General features: G+C 42.9%; 1 protein-coding gene across 1 annotated transcript in view; it reads left to right on the top strand.

The window, feature by feature from the left end:
• Positions 1-15,256, top strand: part of LOC139255665 (uncharacterized) — a 286,509-nt gene that overhangs the window by 38,644 nt on the left and 232,609 nt on the right. Inside the window, exons 3-4 of the mRNA XM_070873964.1 lie at positions 10,438-10,599; positions 11,889-12,000. Coding sequence (XP_070730065.1) covers positions 10,438-10,599; positions 11,889-12,000 — 274 coding nt within the window. The remainder of the gene's footprint in view (positions 1-10,437; positions 10,600-11,888; positions 12,001-15,256) is intronic.

Genomic DNA, 15,256 nt, shown 5'->3' with positions numbered 1-15,256 from the left:
GTTTTTAATGTATATCGCTAGCCAGCCAAGGCCGTACATTTAAAAATAAACTACAGTCAACAGGAGGGTGACCAGTCTGATGGTCCAGTGAATAAATTCACTGCCAAAGCATGAATGCACTGTGTTCTCACACCTGGAAGGTTTCTTTTGTAAACATTTCACAAGTGTCTCCCACAACTCAGTGTCAAAAAATGTGTTTCTCTTACGTTGGCAGAGCTGTTGTTTTTCCACAGATCTGCCATGTTCTGGTCCTGCTGTTTAGTGGTTCAACAACCTTTTATAGCATTTAAAATAACAGAACCACCTTTGAAAAAGGCTTTTCTGATTAACAATTTTACCTTCTCGCTCATAAAACAGCTCTATTTATAGTGTAGTGCTTTCACCAGCTGGAACGAGAGAGCGGTGGCCCAAGAAAAATTTGCCTCCTCCAGCCCAATTATCCAAAAGCCCTCCCACTTTTTATCTAAAATAACTTAAGTACTAATACTGCTGGAGGAACTTGTGGGGAGAGAAGAGGAAGCTCGTAGAAAGTCATGATTTTGGTTACAGCTGCCTTCATATAGTCCCCGAGTGGTAGCAAAAGGAAGTCAGAAGTCAGAAACACACCAAAAGCTGGGTGTCCTATAAGTCAGCTTTTTTTGATTGGTAACATTTATGGATTCAGCCATTATTAGCTTCCCTTTTGCTGCAGTAAATGAGGTTCAATTTACAGCTCCATCAGTGTATTTACATACACTAAAGTTCCAGTCAAAACATAGCATTGTCATTTGTGCTATGAAATTGGTCAGGAATTAAATAATGTAGTTTGACATCAATCCAGAGAAGTGTGAGGTAATGCATTTGGGGAGGGCTAACAAGGCAAGGGAATAAGTATTAAATGGTAGGACACTAAGTAGTGTAGACGAACAAAGGGACCTTGGAGTGCATGTCTACAGATCCCTGAAGGTAGCAGGCCAAGTAAACATAGAAAGTAGGTGCAGGAGTAGGCCATTCGGCCCTTCGAGCCTGCACCACTATTCAACATAATCATGGCTGATCATGCAACTTCTGTACACCATTCCTGCTTTCTCTCCAAACCCCTTGATCCCTTTAGCTGTAAGGGCCACATCTAACTCCCTTTTGAATATATCTAACGAACTGGCCTCAACAACTTTCTGTGGTAGAGAATTCCACAGGTTCACAATTCTCTGAGTGAAGAAGTTTCTCCTCATCTCAGTCCTAAATGGCTTACCCCTTATCCTTAGACTGTGACCCCTGGTTCTGCACTTCCCCAACATCGGGAACATTCTTCCTGCATCTAACCTGTCCAATCCTGTCAGAATTTTATATGTTTCAATGAGATCCCCTCTCATTCTTCTAAATTCCATTGAATATAAGCCTAGTCGATCCAGTCTTTCTTCATATATCAGTCCTGTCATCCCAGGAATCAGTCTGGTGAACCTTCACTGCACTCCCTCAATAGCAAGAATGTCCTTCCTCAGATTAGGAGACCAAAACTGCACACAATACTTAAGGTGTGGTCTCACCAAGGCCCTGTACAACTGCAGTAAGATCTCCCTGCTCCTATATGCAAATCCCCTAGTTATGAAGGCCAGCATACCATTTGCCTTCTTTACTGCCTGCTGTACCTTCAATGACTTTGATGTACCATTACACCTCGATGCACCTCCCCTTTTACTAATCTGTCACCATTCAGATAATAATCTGCCTTCCTGTTTTTGCCACCAAAGTGGATAACCTCACACTTATCCACATTATACTGCATCTGCCATGCATTTGCCCATTCATCTATCCAAGTCCCCCTGCAGTCTCCTAGCATCCTCCTCGCAGCTTGCACTGCCACCAGCTTAGTGTCATCTGCAAACTTGGAGATATTATATTCAATTCCTTCGTTTAAATCATTAATGTATATTGTAAATAGTTGGGGTCCCAGCACTAAACTCTGCGGCACCCCACTAGTCACTGCCTGCCATTCTGAAAAGGACCCGTTTATTCCCCCTCTTTGCTTCCTGTCTGCCAACCAGTTCTCTATCCATGTCAATACATTACCCCCAATACCATGTGCCTTAATTTTGCACACTAATCTTTTGTGTGGGACCTTGTCAAAAACCTTTTGAAAGTCCAAATACACCACATCCACTGGTTCTCCCTTATCCACTCTACTAGTTACATTCTCAAAAATCTCTAGAAGATTTGTCAAACATGACTTCCCTTTCATAAATCCATGCTGACTTGGACCGATCCTGTCATTGCTTTCCAAATGCGCTGCTATTACATCTTTAATAATTGATTCCAGCATTTTCCCCACCACCGATGTCAGGCTAACCAGTCTATAATTCCCTGTTTACTCTCTCCCTCCTTTTTTAAAAAGTGGGGTTACATTAGCTACCCTCCAATCCATAGGAACTGAACCAGAGTCCATAGAATGTTGGAAAATGACCACCGATGCATCCACTATTTCTAGGGCCACTTCCTTAAGTACTGTGCTGGGGCCTCAGCTGTTTACATTGTACATTAATGATTTAGACGAGGGGATTAAATGCAGTATCTCCAAATTTGCGGATGATACTAAGTTGGGTGGCAGTGTGAGCTGCGAGGAGGATGCTATTAGGCTGCAGAGTGACTTGGATAGGTTAGGTGAGTGGGCAAATGCATGGCAGATGAAGTATAATGTGGATAAATGTGAGGTTATCCACTTTGGTGGTAAAAACAGAGAGACAGACTATTATCTGAATGGTGACAGATTAGGAAAAGGGAAGGTGCAACGAGACCTGGGTGTCATGGTACATCAGTCATTGAAGGTTGGCATGCAGGTACAGCAGGCGGTTAAGAAAGCAAATGGCATGTTGGCCTTCATAGCGAGGGGATTTGAATACAGGGGCAGGGAGGTGTTGCTACAGTTGTACAGGGCCTTGGTGAGGCCACACCTGGAGTATTGTGTACAGTTTTGGTCTCCTAACTTGAGGAAGGACATTCTTGCTATTGAGGGAGTGCAGCGAAGGTTCACCAGACTGATTCCCGGGATGGCGGGACTGACCTATCAAGAAAGATTGGATCAATTGGGCTTGTATTCACTGGAGTTCAGAAGAATGAGAGGGGACCTCATAGAAACGTTTAAAATTCTGACGGGTTTAGACAGGTTAGATGCAGAAAGAATGTTCCCAATGTTGGGGAAGTCCAGAACCAGGGGTCACAGTCTGAGGATAAGGGGTAAGCCATTTAGGACCGAGATGAGGAGAAACTTCTTCACCCAGAGAGTGGTGAACCTGTGGAATTCTCTACCACAGAAAGTAGTTGAGGCCAATTCACTAAATATATTCAAAAGGGAGTTAGATGAAGTCCTTACTACTCGGGGGATCAAGGGTTATGGCGAGAAAGCAGGAAGGGGGTACTGAAGTTTCATGTTCAGCCATGAACTCATTGAATGGCGGTGCAGGCTAGAAGGGCTGAATGGCCTGCTCCTGCACCTATTTTCTATGTTTCTATGTTTCTATGTTTCTATGTTACTCTGGGATGCAGACTAACAGGCCCTGGTGATTTATCGGCCTTCAGTCCTTTCAATGACTCTAACTCCATTTCCTGATTAATAAGGATTTCCCTCAGTTCCCCCTTTTCGCGAGATACTCAGCCCCCTAGTATTTTCGGGAGGTTGTTCGTGTCTTCCTTAGTGAAGACAGAACCAAAGTATTTGTTTAATTGGTCTGCCATTTTCTTGTTCCTCATTATGAATTTCCCTGATTCTGACTGCAAGGGACCTACATTAGTCTTCATTAATCTTTTTCTCTTCACATCTCTATAGAAGCACATCTCTTATGTAGTCAGTTTTTATGTTCCCTGCAAGCTTACTCTCATACTCCATTTTCTCCCTCCTAATTAAACCCTTAGTCCTCCTCTGCTGAATTCTAAATTTCTCCCAGTCCTCAGGTTTGCTGCTTTTTCTGGCCAATTTATATGCCTCTTCCTTGGGTTTAACACTTTCCCTAATTTCCCTTGTTAGCCACGGTTGAGCCACCTTCCTTTTTTTATTCTTATGCCAAACAGGGATGTACAATTGTTGTAGCTCATCCATGTGATATTTAAATGTCTGCCATTGCCTATCCACCATCAACCCTTCAAGTCTCATTCTCCAGCCTATCCTAGCCAATTCATGTCTAATATCGTCGAAGTTTCCTTTCTTTACGTTCAGGACCCTAGTCTCTGAATTAACTGTGTCACTCTCCATCTTAATAAAGAATTCTACCATATTATGGTCACTCTTGCCCATGACCAGATTGCTAATTAATCCTCTCTCGTTACACAAAACCCAGTCTAGGATGGCCTGCTCTCTAGTTGGTTCCTCGACATATTGGTGTAGAAAACCATCCCTTATACACTCCAGGAAATCCTCCTCCACAGTATTGCTCCCAGTTTGGTTAGCCCAATCAATATGCAGATTAAAGTCACCCATGATAACTGCTGTACCCTTATTGCACGCGGCCCTAAATTCCTGTTTGATGCCATCCCCAACCTCCCTACTACTGTTTGGTGGTCTGTACACAACTCCCACTAACGTTTTCTGCCCATTGGTGTTTCGCAGCTCTACCCATATAGATTCCAAGTCATCCACGCTAATGTCCTTCCTTACTATTGCGTTAATCTCTTTAACCAGTAACGCTACCCCACCTCCTTTTCCTTCCTGTCTGTCCTTCCTGAATATTGATTACTCATGGATGTTGAGTTCCCAGCCTTGGTTACCTTGGAGCCATGTCTCCGTAATCCCAATTACATCATATTCGTTAACAGCTATCTGCGCAGTCAATTCATCCACCTTATTACGAATGTTCCTCGCATTGAGACTTAGAGCCTTCAGACTTGTTTTTTTAACACTCTTTGTACTTTTAGAGTTATGTTGTAATGTGGCCCTTTTTGATTTGTGCCCTTGATTTCTCTGCCCTCCACTCTTGCTTTTCTCCTTCCTACCTTTTGCTTCTGCCCCCTTTTTACTTCCCTCTGCCTCCCTGCATAGATTCCCATCCCCCTGCCTTGTTAGTTTAAACCCTCCCCAACAGCACCAGCAAACAGTCCGCCTAGGACACCGGTTCCGCTCCTGCCCAGGTGCAGACCGTCCGGTTTGTACTGGTCCCACCTCCCCCAGAACCGGTTCCAATGTCCCAGGAATTTGAATCCCTCCCCCTTGCACCATTCCTCAAGCCACGTATTCATCTGAGTTATCCTGCAATTCCTACTCTTGACTGGCACGTGGCACTGGTAGCAATCCTGATATTACTACCTTTTTGAGGTCCTGCTTTTTAATTTAACTCGTAGCTCCCTAAATTCAACTTGTAGGACCTCATCCCGTGTTTTACCTATATCGTTGGTACCTATATGTACCACGACATCTGGCTGTTCTAGTAGAGACTAGTAGAGTAGACAAGGGAGAACCAGTGGATGTGGTGTATTTGGACTTTCAAAAGGCTTTTGACAAGGTTCCACACAAGAGATTGGTTGCAAAATTAAAGCACATGGTATTGGGGGTAATGTACTGACGTGGATAGAGAACTGGTTGGCAGACAGGAAGCAGAGAGTCGGGATAAATGGGTCCTTTTCAGAATGGCAGGCAGTGACTAGTGGGGTGCCGCAGGGCTCAGTACTGGGACCCCAGCTATTTACAATATACATTAATGATTTGGATGAAGGAATTGAGTGTTATATCTCCAAGTTTGCAGATGACACTAAACTGGATGGCGGTGTGAGCTTTGAGGAGGACGCTAACAGGCTGCAGAGTGACTTGGACAGGTTGGGTGAATGGGCAAATGCATGGCAGATACAGTATAATTTGGATAAATGTGAGATTAGCCACTTTGGTGGCAAAAACACGAAGGCAGAATATTATCTGAATGGTGGCAGAATAGGAAAAGGGGAGGTGCGACGAGACCTGGGTGTCATGGTTCATCAGTCATTGAAAGTTGGCATGCAGGTACAGCAGGCGGTGAAGAAGTCAAGAAGTCACCTGGAATATTGTGTTCACTTTTGGTCTCCTAATCTGAGGAAGGACATTCTTGCTATTGAGAGAGTGCAGCGCAGGTTTACCAGACTGATTCCCGGGATGGCTGGACTGACATATGAGGAGAGACTGGATCGACTAGGCCTTTATTCATTGGAGTTTAGAAGGATGAGAGGGGATCTCATAGAAACATATAAAATTCTCATAGAAACATATAAAAGAGATCAAGAGGTATGGAGAGAAAGCAGGAAAGGGGTACTGAGGTGAATGATCAGCCATGATCTTATTGAATGGTGGTGCAGGCTCAAAGGGCCAAATGGCCTACTCCTGCACCTATTTTCTATATTACTATGTTTCACCCTCCCCTCCAGAATGCGCTGCAGCCGCTCTGAGACATCCTTGACCCTTGCACCAGGGAGGCAACATAACATCCTGGAGTCTCGTTTGTGGCCGCAGAAACGCCTATCTATTCCCCTTACAATAGAATCCCCTATCACTATAGCTCTCCCACTCTTTTTCCTGTCCTCCTGTGCAGCAGAGCCACCCCTGGTGCCATGGATTTGGCTGCTGCTGTCTTTCCCTGATGAGTCATCTCCCCCAACAGTACCCAAGGTGGTGTATCTGTTTTGGAGGGAGATGACCGCAGAGGACCCCTGCACTACCTTCCTTCCACTGCTCTGCCTGATGGTCATCCATTCTGTATCTGGCTGTGTAACCATTACCTGCGGTGTGACCAATTCACTAAACATGCTATTCATGCCATCCTCAGCATCGTGGATGCTCCAGAGTGAGTCCATGCGCAGCTCCAGTGCCACAATGCAGTCTAACAGGAGCTGCAGCTGGATTCACTTGCTGCACATGTAATTGTCAGAGACACTGAAAGTGTCCCTGATTTCCCATATAGCACAGGAGGAGTATGACATGGGTATGGGCTCTCCTGCCACAACTTAACCCTTAAATTAACCTAATTGATAACAACACCAAAGGTTTCTTACTAATCAGAAAAGAAAAAGAAAAAGATTAAATACTCACCAATCCACCAGCCAATCACTTACCCTCTTGGCTGTGACATCACACTTCGATTTCTTTTTACCTTCTGCCCCTGCAATTACCTTCCGACTGCTGGGCCCCCTTTTATGGGCCTCGCTGCTCCCGATCTCCTCCGCTCCTCCGACTCCCACTCTTTTTAAACTGCCCACTCCTCCGACTCTCCGATCCTCGTCAGAAGTGAATTCCTCGCCTACCTCCGTCCCTCCTGCTCCTCGGACTCCACGCCTCCCGAACTCACGGACTTCCGCTCTCGGACTTTCCAGACGTGGACTCTCACGAACTCTCGGGGCCTCCTGAACTTTCGGAGCCTCCCGAACTTAAGAAGGCATACGGAATACTTGCCTTTATTAGCTGAGGCATAGAATACAGGAGCAGGGGGGTTATGCTTGAACTGTACAAAACACTGGTTAGGCCACAGCTAGAGTACTGTGTGCAGTTCTGGGCATCACATTTCAGGAACGATGTGATTGCACTGGAGAGAGTAGAGTAGATTTACGAGGAAGTTGCCTGGACTAGAGAATTTTAGTGATGAGGAAAGATTGGAGATGCTGGGTTTGTTTTCTTTGGAACAGAGGAGGCTGAGGGGAGACCTGATTGAGGTGTATAAAATTATGAGGAGCCTAGATATAGTTTGTAGGAAGGACCTATTTCCCTTAGCAGAGGGGTCAACAACCAAGGGACATAGATTTAAAGTAATTGGTAGGAGGTTTAGAGGGGATTTGAGGGGATATTTTTTCACCCAGAATGTGGTGGGGGTCTGGAACTCACTGCCTGAAAGGGTGGTAGAGGCAGAAACCCTCATCACATTTAAAAAGTTATTGGATATGTACTTGGATATGCTACGGACCAAGACCTGGATAGTGGGATTAGGCTGAATAGCTCTTTGTCGCTGGCTCGGACAAGATGGGCCAAAATGGCCTCCTTACGTACTATAAATTTCTATGACATCACTTCATTAATTTAGGATTTAAGAATAAGGATTTATATGGGGTAAAATCATGAGGTGCAATACTAGCAGTCACTAATTAATCATCAATAGAATTGAATGTAATATCTCCAAGTTTGCAGATGACAATAAGCTGGGTGGCAGTGTGAGCTGTGAGGAGGATGCTAAGAGACTGCAGGGTGACTTGGACAGGTTAGGTGAGTGGGCAAATACATGGCAGATGCGGTATAATGTGGATAAATGTGAGGTTATCCACTTTGGTGGTAAAAACAGGAGGGCTGATTATTATCTGAATGGTGACAGATTGGTAAAGGGGGAGGTGCAACAAGACCTGGGCGTCATGGTACATCAGTCATTGAAGGTTGGCATACAGGTGCAGTAGGCGGTGAAGAAGGCAAATGGCATGTTGGCTTTCATAGCGAGAGGATTCGAATATAGGAGCAGGGAGGTCTTACTACAGTTGTACAGGGCCTTGGTAAGGCCACACCTTAAATATTGTGTACAGTTTTGGTCTCCTAATATGAGGACGGACATTCTTGCTATTGAGGGAGTGCAGCGAAGGTTCACCAGACTGATTCCTGGGATGACAGGACTGACATATGAAGAAAGACTTGATCGACTAAGCTTGTATTCACTGGAATTTTGAAGAATGAGAGGGCATCTCATAGAAACATATAAAGTTTTGACGGGATTGGACAGGTTAGATGCAGGAAGAATGTTCCCGATGTTGGGGAAGTGCAGAACCAGGGGTCACAGTCTCAGGATAAGGGGTAAGCCATTTAGGACCGAGCTGAGGAGAAACTTCTTCACTCAGATAGTTGTGGGCATGTGGAATTTTCTACCACAGAAAATTGTTGGAGCCAGTTCGTTAGATATATTCAAAGGGGAGTTAGATGTGGCCCTCACGGCTAAAGGAATTAAGAGGTATGGAGAGAAAGCAGGAATGGGGTACTGAAATGCATGATCAACCATGATCATATTGAATGGTGGTGCAGCTCGAAGGGCCGAATGGCCTACTCCTGCACCTATTTTCTATGTTTCTATGATCCTTCTCTGGGAGAACAGTGGTTATGAGGAACTCCTCATGAGTGGTATGGTGAGCAGCACAACTAATTATATATGTTTGTGTGCATTGCTACCATCCACCTGCCGATAGCTTGACTGCACACCTCACCCCATCAAACAATGATTTGCCTTTCCACCACCCAGTTATGATAAATTTCAAACCCGGGATGTATTCTTCGACCTGGCTTCCAAATAATGATACCCAGTTGCTGTTGTCCTATGTCTGAATTTCCTCATCAGCTATATAACAGAAGAAACGACACAAGACAATTTGTGCCGTGCCACTTTGAGGTTTTATACATCCAAATCCAATGCTGCATTCCTGGCTTACATTGTTAATATACAGAAGAACTGTTTGGAAACATGACATACATCACAAACTTAACCTGCATTGGGATTTTCCTGTCATTGAAGATAGATCAGAATGCCCTTTGCCCCATCTCAGTGCAGTCCCAAAGGATGGTGTCCAAGCCAACTTTGATGTAAATTGCCAATTAGCATGACAATTGTCATCATCAATAAGAGTTAACAAGTGCTCCCTTTTTAAAGAGGCAGAGACAATACATTGCAAATTATAAATAAATTAAAGGAAACTTAGCAAATTAAATCAAAATATTGTCCCTTGTGTTGATCATGTATTCCAGTCCCTCCGGTGCCCATCGGCTGTGGAGGGCCTCAAGCATACCAGCGGACACCGCATGCTCCCTCTCCAGGAATACCCTGTGTACAGGCTAAGGTTGGCATCCATCAGAATGACCACGTACTGCTTTTTGCATTAACAATTTGGACAAATACCTCATGTATCTCCCAATCAATACCTTTTGAGATCTGTGTTTGGGAGCTAGGATACTGCAGTTGGGGCACTCATCTTCCTAACCCACCAGTTAGCACACTGCATTTCATAGCTTTGAGCAAGTTACATCTTACTTTGCACTGATTTTTTTGGATCTTGTTCACTCCATTCCTTTGTTTGACCTCGTTTATGGCTTTCATAATGAGCCATTAAACTGCCTGTTCAGATGGTATTAAAGATCCCATGGCACTACTTGAAGATGAGTCGTGGGGTTTTCCGTGATGCTGCATGCATCACACCTCCAACTAACATGCCAAAAGCAGATTAATTAGTCATTGATCGCATTGCTGTTTGAGGGCTCTTGCTGTGTACAAAGTAGCAGCTGTGCTTATGTGCAGTTACCACACTTCAAATTAATTCTTTGTATCTGAAGCGCTTTACATTCTTTCTAAGAGATGTGATAAGGTGCTATATAAATGCAAGTTTCTTTTTAGAAGAGGCAATCCAATCCAAAGGAACTTGCCATATTAAATAAATGCACCTTGTCTGAATTTTATGGGGAGTGTTTTTCCAGTCATTATTTTTTCACTATTTGAACAGCTAATCAGTATCTTGTGCGTCTGATTGAGGACAAGAAGGAACTGTCCTTCAAAAAGCCAACAGAGGACAGAATGAATTTGGTGTTTCATGTATTAGATGACCTGTTGCCACAATTGGGTGTGTTTACCAGAGTACTGAAACTCATCAGGGATGAACTTTATGGTAAGAAGAAGCAAGTTATTAATATTCAATTTCTACTACTATGTAAATATTCAGTGCCTCAAATCAATATTGATTTTTTTTTCACTTTAATAATTTTAACACAACGGGGCTTATTTTGGTGAACAGGGGAAACCAGGCGCTAAATGGATGCTATACTAATAAGGTACGCCTTGTTTGAGAGTCTAGTTTTAGCATTTAAATTTGGTCCTAATTGCTGATTACCATAATTTGAACTTGCTTGGAGGTGCTAAAGCAGACACCTGCAGGTTGAGCACTCAAGCACTGATTAGACACAATTCCCGTGGAACAGTATATGTGGACTCCACGGATCCACTTCCTCTAAAGGTGTGGTGTGTGCTGGATGACACACAGCAACATGTTTCAGGATGGCTCAGGGACCAAGGGAGAGGGCACACAGGTTCTCAGATACAGCACTGGAGGTCCTGGTGGAGGAGATCCAAAGGAGGAGGGACATCCTGTCACTGCAGAGAGAAGGAGTCCACCTCACCCTCCTGCAGCAGCTGCTGCTGCTCTGTCTGGCCTCATCTCCTCATCCCATTCCTCCTGCAGACCAAGGTGGAACCCTAGCAAGATGCCATTGACAAAGCACTCCCTTTCCCTGGTGACTCCTTTTAAGCTGTCCAATAAAGTAGAGTAGTACAGCACTTACTCTTTTTAGGTGAAGTCCTCAGAGAGTTTCCAGAATAGCTGTTGATGAAGTGTTGGTGAAATCTTGACAAAGTCCCAGTTCCTGAAGTGTTTCAACAGTCCTCTTCTAAGCTCCAACAGCAAGTTAACAATAAAAAGTGCTATACCTTTACATTGTGCTCAAAATCCTCTGCAGCGACTTATTTACTCCCAATCAGCTGGTTGCTGTCAGGACAGGACGTTAGTTCTAGCCACCAAAATGTCATGCAGCCTCCTTGATGAGCACTAGCAGGCAACTTAAATAGCAATCAACCCCTTAACAATCCTCCGAGTGGCTGTTCCGAGTGCAAGCTTCAACTCCTTTACCAAGATGACACCTTGCGCTAAACACTGGCTAAACCGACATTTTAGCTTAAGACCCTATCAGCCACCTCAGAGGCTCTTTAACGCCTAAATTATCTGGGGAAAATCACCCCCACTATATTTTATGTTACTTTTTGATGTGATTATATTCTTGATATTAATGTTTTTCAATTATCAGTATCAGATTAACATTCATTGGTAAATGCTGGGTTAGATTTTCTTGGTAAAATAGTCAGCAGCTTTTCAAAAATATGCAATCTTACTCTGATGTCTTGTAGATGGAGTATATAGTTCCCAACTTACTGGGAGTTCAGGACCAGAATCTGGAATAGCTGATGCAATCGCACGAGCACCTTACTTCAGCTTGCTTCATCAATTACAGGGAAAACGGTTAGTGATAATAGAGTAATGAACCTTTGTGGTGCATATTACAAGTAGCATGACCTAGAGAATTATTTCAATAACAAAATGCTAACCTTTTAGCTGAAGCTTGCAAGGACTATTTCTGGCCATAATGGAGTACAATAGCACTATAAATGGCTGTAGTTGCCATTAGAAAAGTGAGACTATATTGGCCACACATAAAAATGTTAGTTTTTAGTTTTCTTAAGCACAGAAGAAAATGTACTCTCCTTGCTCTTGACCAAAATTGCAGGGAATGTTCTCCGTTTTATATAGTGAAATGTATTTAAATATATGTTTACAGTATATTTTCAACATGTGGTTCAAGTAAAATAGTTAAACTAGGTTCTGTTGGTGATATTGAACCATCAACATAGTTTTTATAACATTACATATCGATGCCAAATTCAAAATTATATGGAAATATAGACTATGTAGATAAACATATCTCTGAAGAATCTTGCATCCAGTAATAGGTGCTCAGACTAATTAGAACACTGCATCTTTAAATCTCAAATCTATCATTCGGAGATTAATTACTTTCATTCTGGGGAAGCCCCAGTATACCCCCTTCACCCAGCTTGTTAATTCATCTTCTAAACAAATCTCAAATTCAGTTTGACATTCATGCATCTGTAGCTTTCTTAGTTAGGTTAGACTCCTAACTCTCTGAATTATCAGTTAGAACACTGGAGAGCTTTATCCGATTAGAACAATTAATGGTCATGTTCTGTTTCCCAGGCATTATTTTGTCAGTGATTGTGCCACCGCGGAGGAGTCCTTCTTTCCACTAGTCTGAGCTGGATTGCACTGCAGATGTGAAGAGACTGTATGCTAACTCACTATGCCAGACAGTTCTCTGCTTTTTGTTATTAAGTACTTGAGCATCGTTTATTGGACACTCAGTGGCAACACTGTTATATTTCTGTAGTATGATTAAGTTTAAGAGAGAGATAATTCTAATTTTCTGGATTTAGATGTTAACACATAGATGATTTCATTAAATTTTGGCAGACATTTTTGGTTGATATATTAATTAACCTTGTTGCCATTTTCAAATAAGAGTCGGGCCATTGCTTCATAGCATGCACACACCATTTAATGAATCTGGGCCCATATTGCTGAGAATGTTATGGGAAATATCTTGAAGGGATGTTAGTGAACAGAAAACAAAGGGAGATAAATGTTGATACTGTTTAACAAAAATTGAATTGTTTCAAGGGAGTATCACTCTGAGGTTATTAGTGAGCTGGTCTGTCTAGAGGGAGTGTTTCAAGGTGCTGACTAATTAATTGGATTGTCTGTAGGGAGTGCCCACCCTGTTTAATGTGTCATGTGTAACAACAACTTGTATTTATAAAGCTCCTTTTAATGTAGGAAAACCTTCCAAGGGGCTTCACAGGAGCCTAATTAAACAAAAATTGACACTGAGCCAAAGGAGAAAATATTAGGAGGAGGTGACTAAAAGCTTGGTTAAAGAAGTAGGATTTAAGGAGGGTCTTAAAGGAAGAAAGAGAGGTGGAAAACAGAGAGGTTTAGGGAGAGGACTCCAGAACTTATATACTTACTGTAGAAGATGAACCTCACCCAAAATTGCAGCCAACAAAATCTATGACCTGCATACAAAAAAAACAAAATATATCTGCCACAATGTTCATGTCGGCTGGTGTCCATAAATATATTTACTTGATTTTTTCTTATTTCACCAGTGTATTGCTATCAGCTGTTCCTGTAAGCTGTTTTTCTGCTTGGCTGCTCTAGTGCTGATATTTAAATAACTCTTTCTCCATGCCTCAAATCTTAGCATCAGCTGCTGATATTAATTCATCGGCCCCTGTGTCTATCCTGCTGAGTCAGGTGGTGGTTTGTTAATTTGAACACCCTGGGCAATTGCCTGAGCCACTGAGGTGCATCTTGCGTGCCTGCCTGCTGAAGGAGGCTAGAAATCCTGGCAGACTGAACTGTGCCTTGTGGGGTCAGGGGGTATGCCGAGGCGCCCCAGAATGAAAGCAAAATTGCCCCCTCGACCCCTTTTTGTACGACAGAAGGACTGCAGATTTTCGGCTCCCTTGTCTTCTTTGCAAGCAATATAAGGTGTGGGCTCAATGGTCTCTCCAGTCAACATTATCTTTTCTCCTTCAACCTGGAGGATAGGACAGGTCTTGTTTATGGGCTTCTCGATAACTTGACAGGAGCTTAGCTTTTGTTAGGTGAAGTTGTCCTGCAAGTTTTTCTGTATCTCTGAGGTGCTGCTCATTGTTCTGTCTACCAGATCTTTCAAGAACTGGTAAAACTTGCCAAATTAGGACAGGTATGTACAAATGTCAGTTGAAAGTGGAATGTTTTTGAGCTTGTGACCCTTTGAGTTGGGGGTCCAAATTGCTAGCAGGTTGCCCCAAGGCCTAAATGAATTTTAAAGGTTTTTTTGTGAGGTAAAGGATTAAAGATAGTGGTAACTAAAGTTAATCTCCAATTTAACTTCTGACAGCAAGTCTTTTAAATTCTGACAGGTATTGGATTCCTTATATTAAGTTATTATAATTTGAAAGGTTTAAAATTCCAAATGCTTCAATTATATTTTCACATTTGGGTTTCTACCCATATTCTCGATGAACTTGAGTTAAATCTCAACCATGAACCTCATATCATCTCCACATAATGTAAAATAGTTCATGTGGAAAGAGTGGAGCAACATACAGTTTAGGAAAATAATTGAAGGTGCTGATTCAAGATTTTGATTTATTTTAAACATTGCATTTTTGGGGATTTATTAATACCTTAAAAAGTGTCTTGTTACATAACCATACTGTGCCAATGACGGAGAGGATGGATGTTGAGTACAGTGGCAGCGGCATCAAACAAGTGAAGTGCTCTATCCTGGATTGTGTTAAGCTTCTTCAGTGTTCTTGCAGCTGCATCCATCCAAGCGAGCTGTGAGGATTCCATCGGACTCCTTGTAACAGAGACTTTGAGAGATCAGGAAGTATCCACTTGTCACACAGTACTCAGTCTCTACCCTGCTCTTGTAGCCATGGTGTTGATGTGGCTGGTCCAGTTCAGCTTCTGGGCGATGAAGATCCTCAGGATGTCATTGGAGGGAATTCAGCAATGGTGGTGCCATTGAAGGTCAAGGGGAGATGAATGGACTTTCTCTTCTTTGAGGTGACATTAGCTGTCACTTGTATAATGTGAATGTTACCTCCAACCTATCAGCCTAAGTCTGGATGTTATCCAGGTCCTTCTG

The sequence above is a fragment of the Pristiophorus japonicus genome, chromosome 3 (genome assembly GCF_044704955.1).
Source record: "Pristiophorus japonicus isolate sPriJap1 chromosome 3, sPriJap1.hap1, whole genome shotgun sequence".
In the NCBI taxonomy this organism is placed as follows: Eukaryota; Metazoa; Chordata; class Chondrichthyes; family Pristiophoridae; genus Pristiophorus; species Pristiophorus japonicus.
Note: the sequence above shows the minus strand (reverse complement) of the source record. Positions and strands in the feature narration are given on the sequence as shown.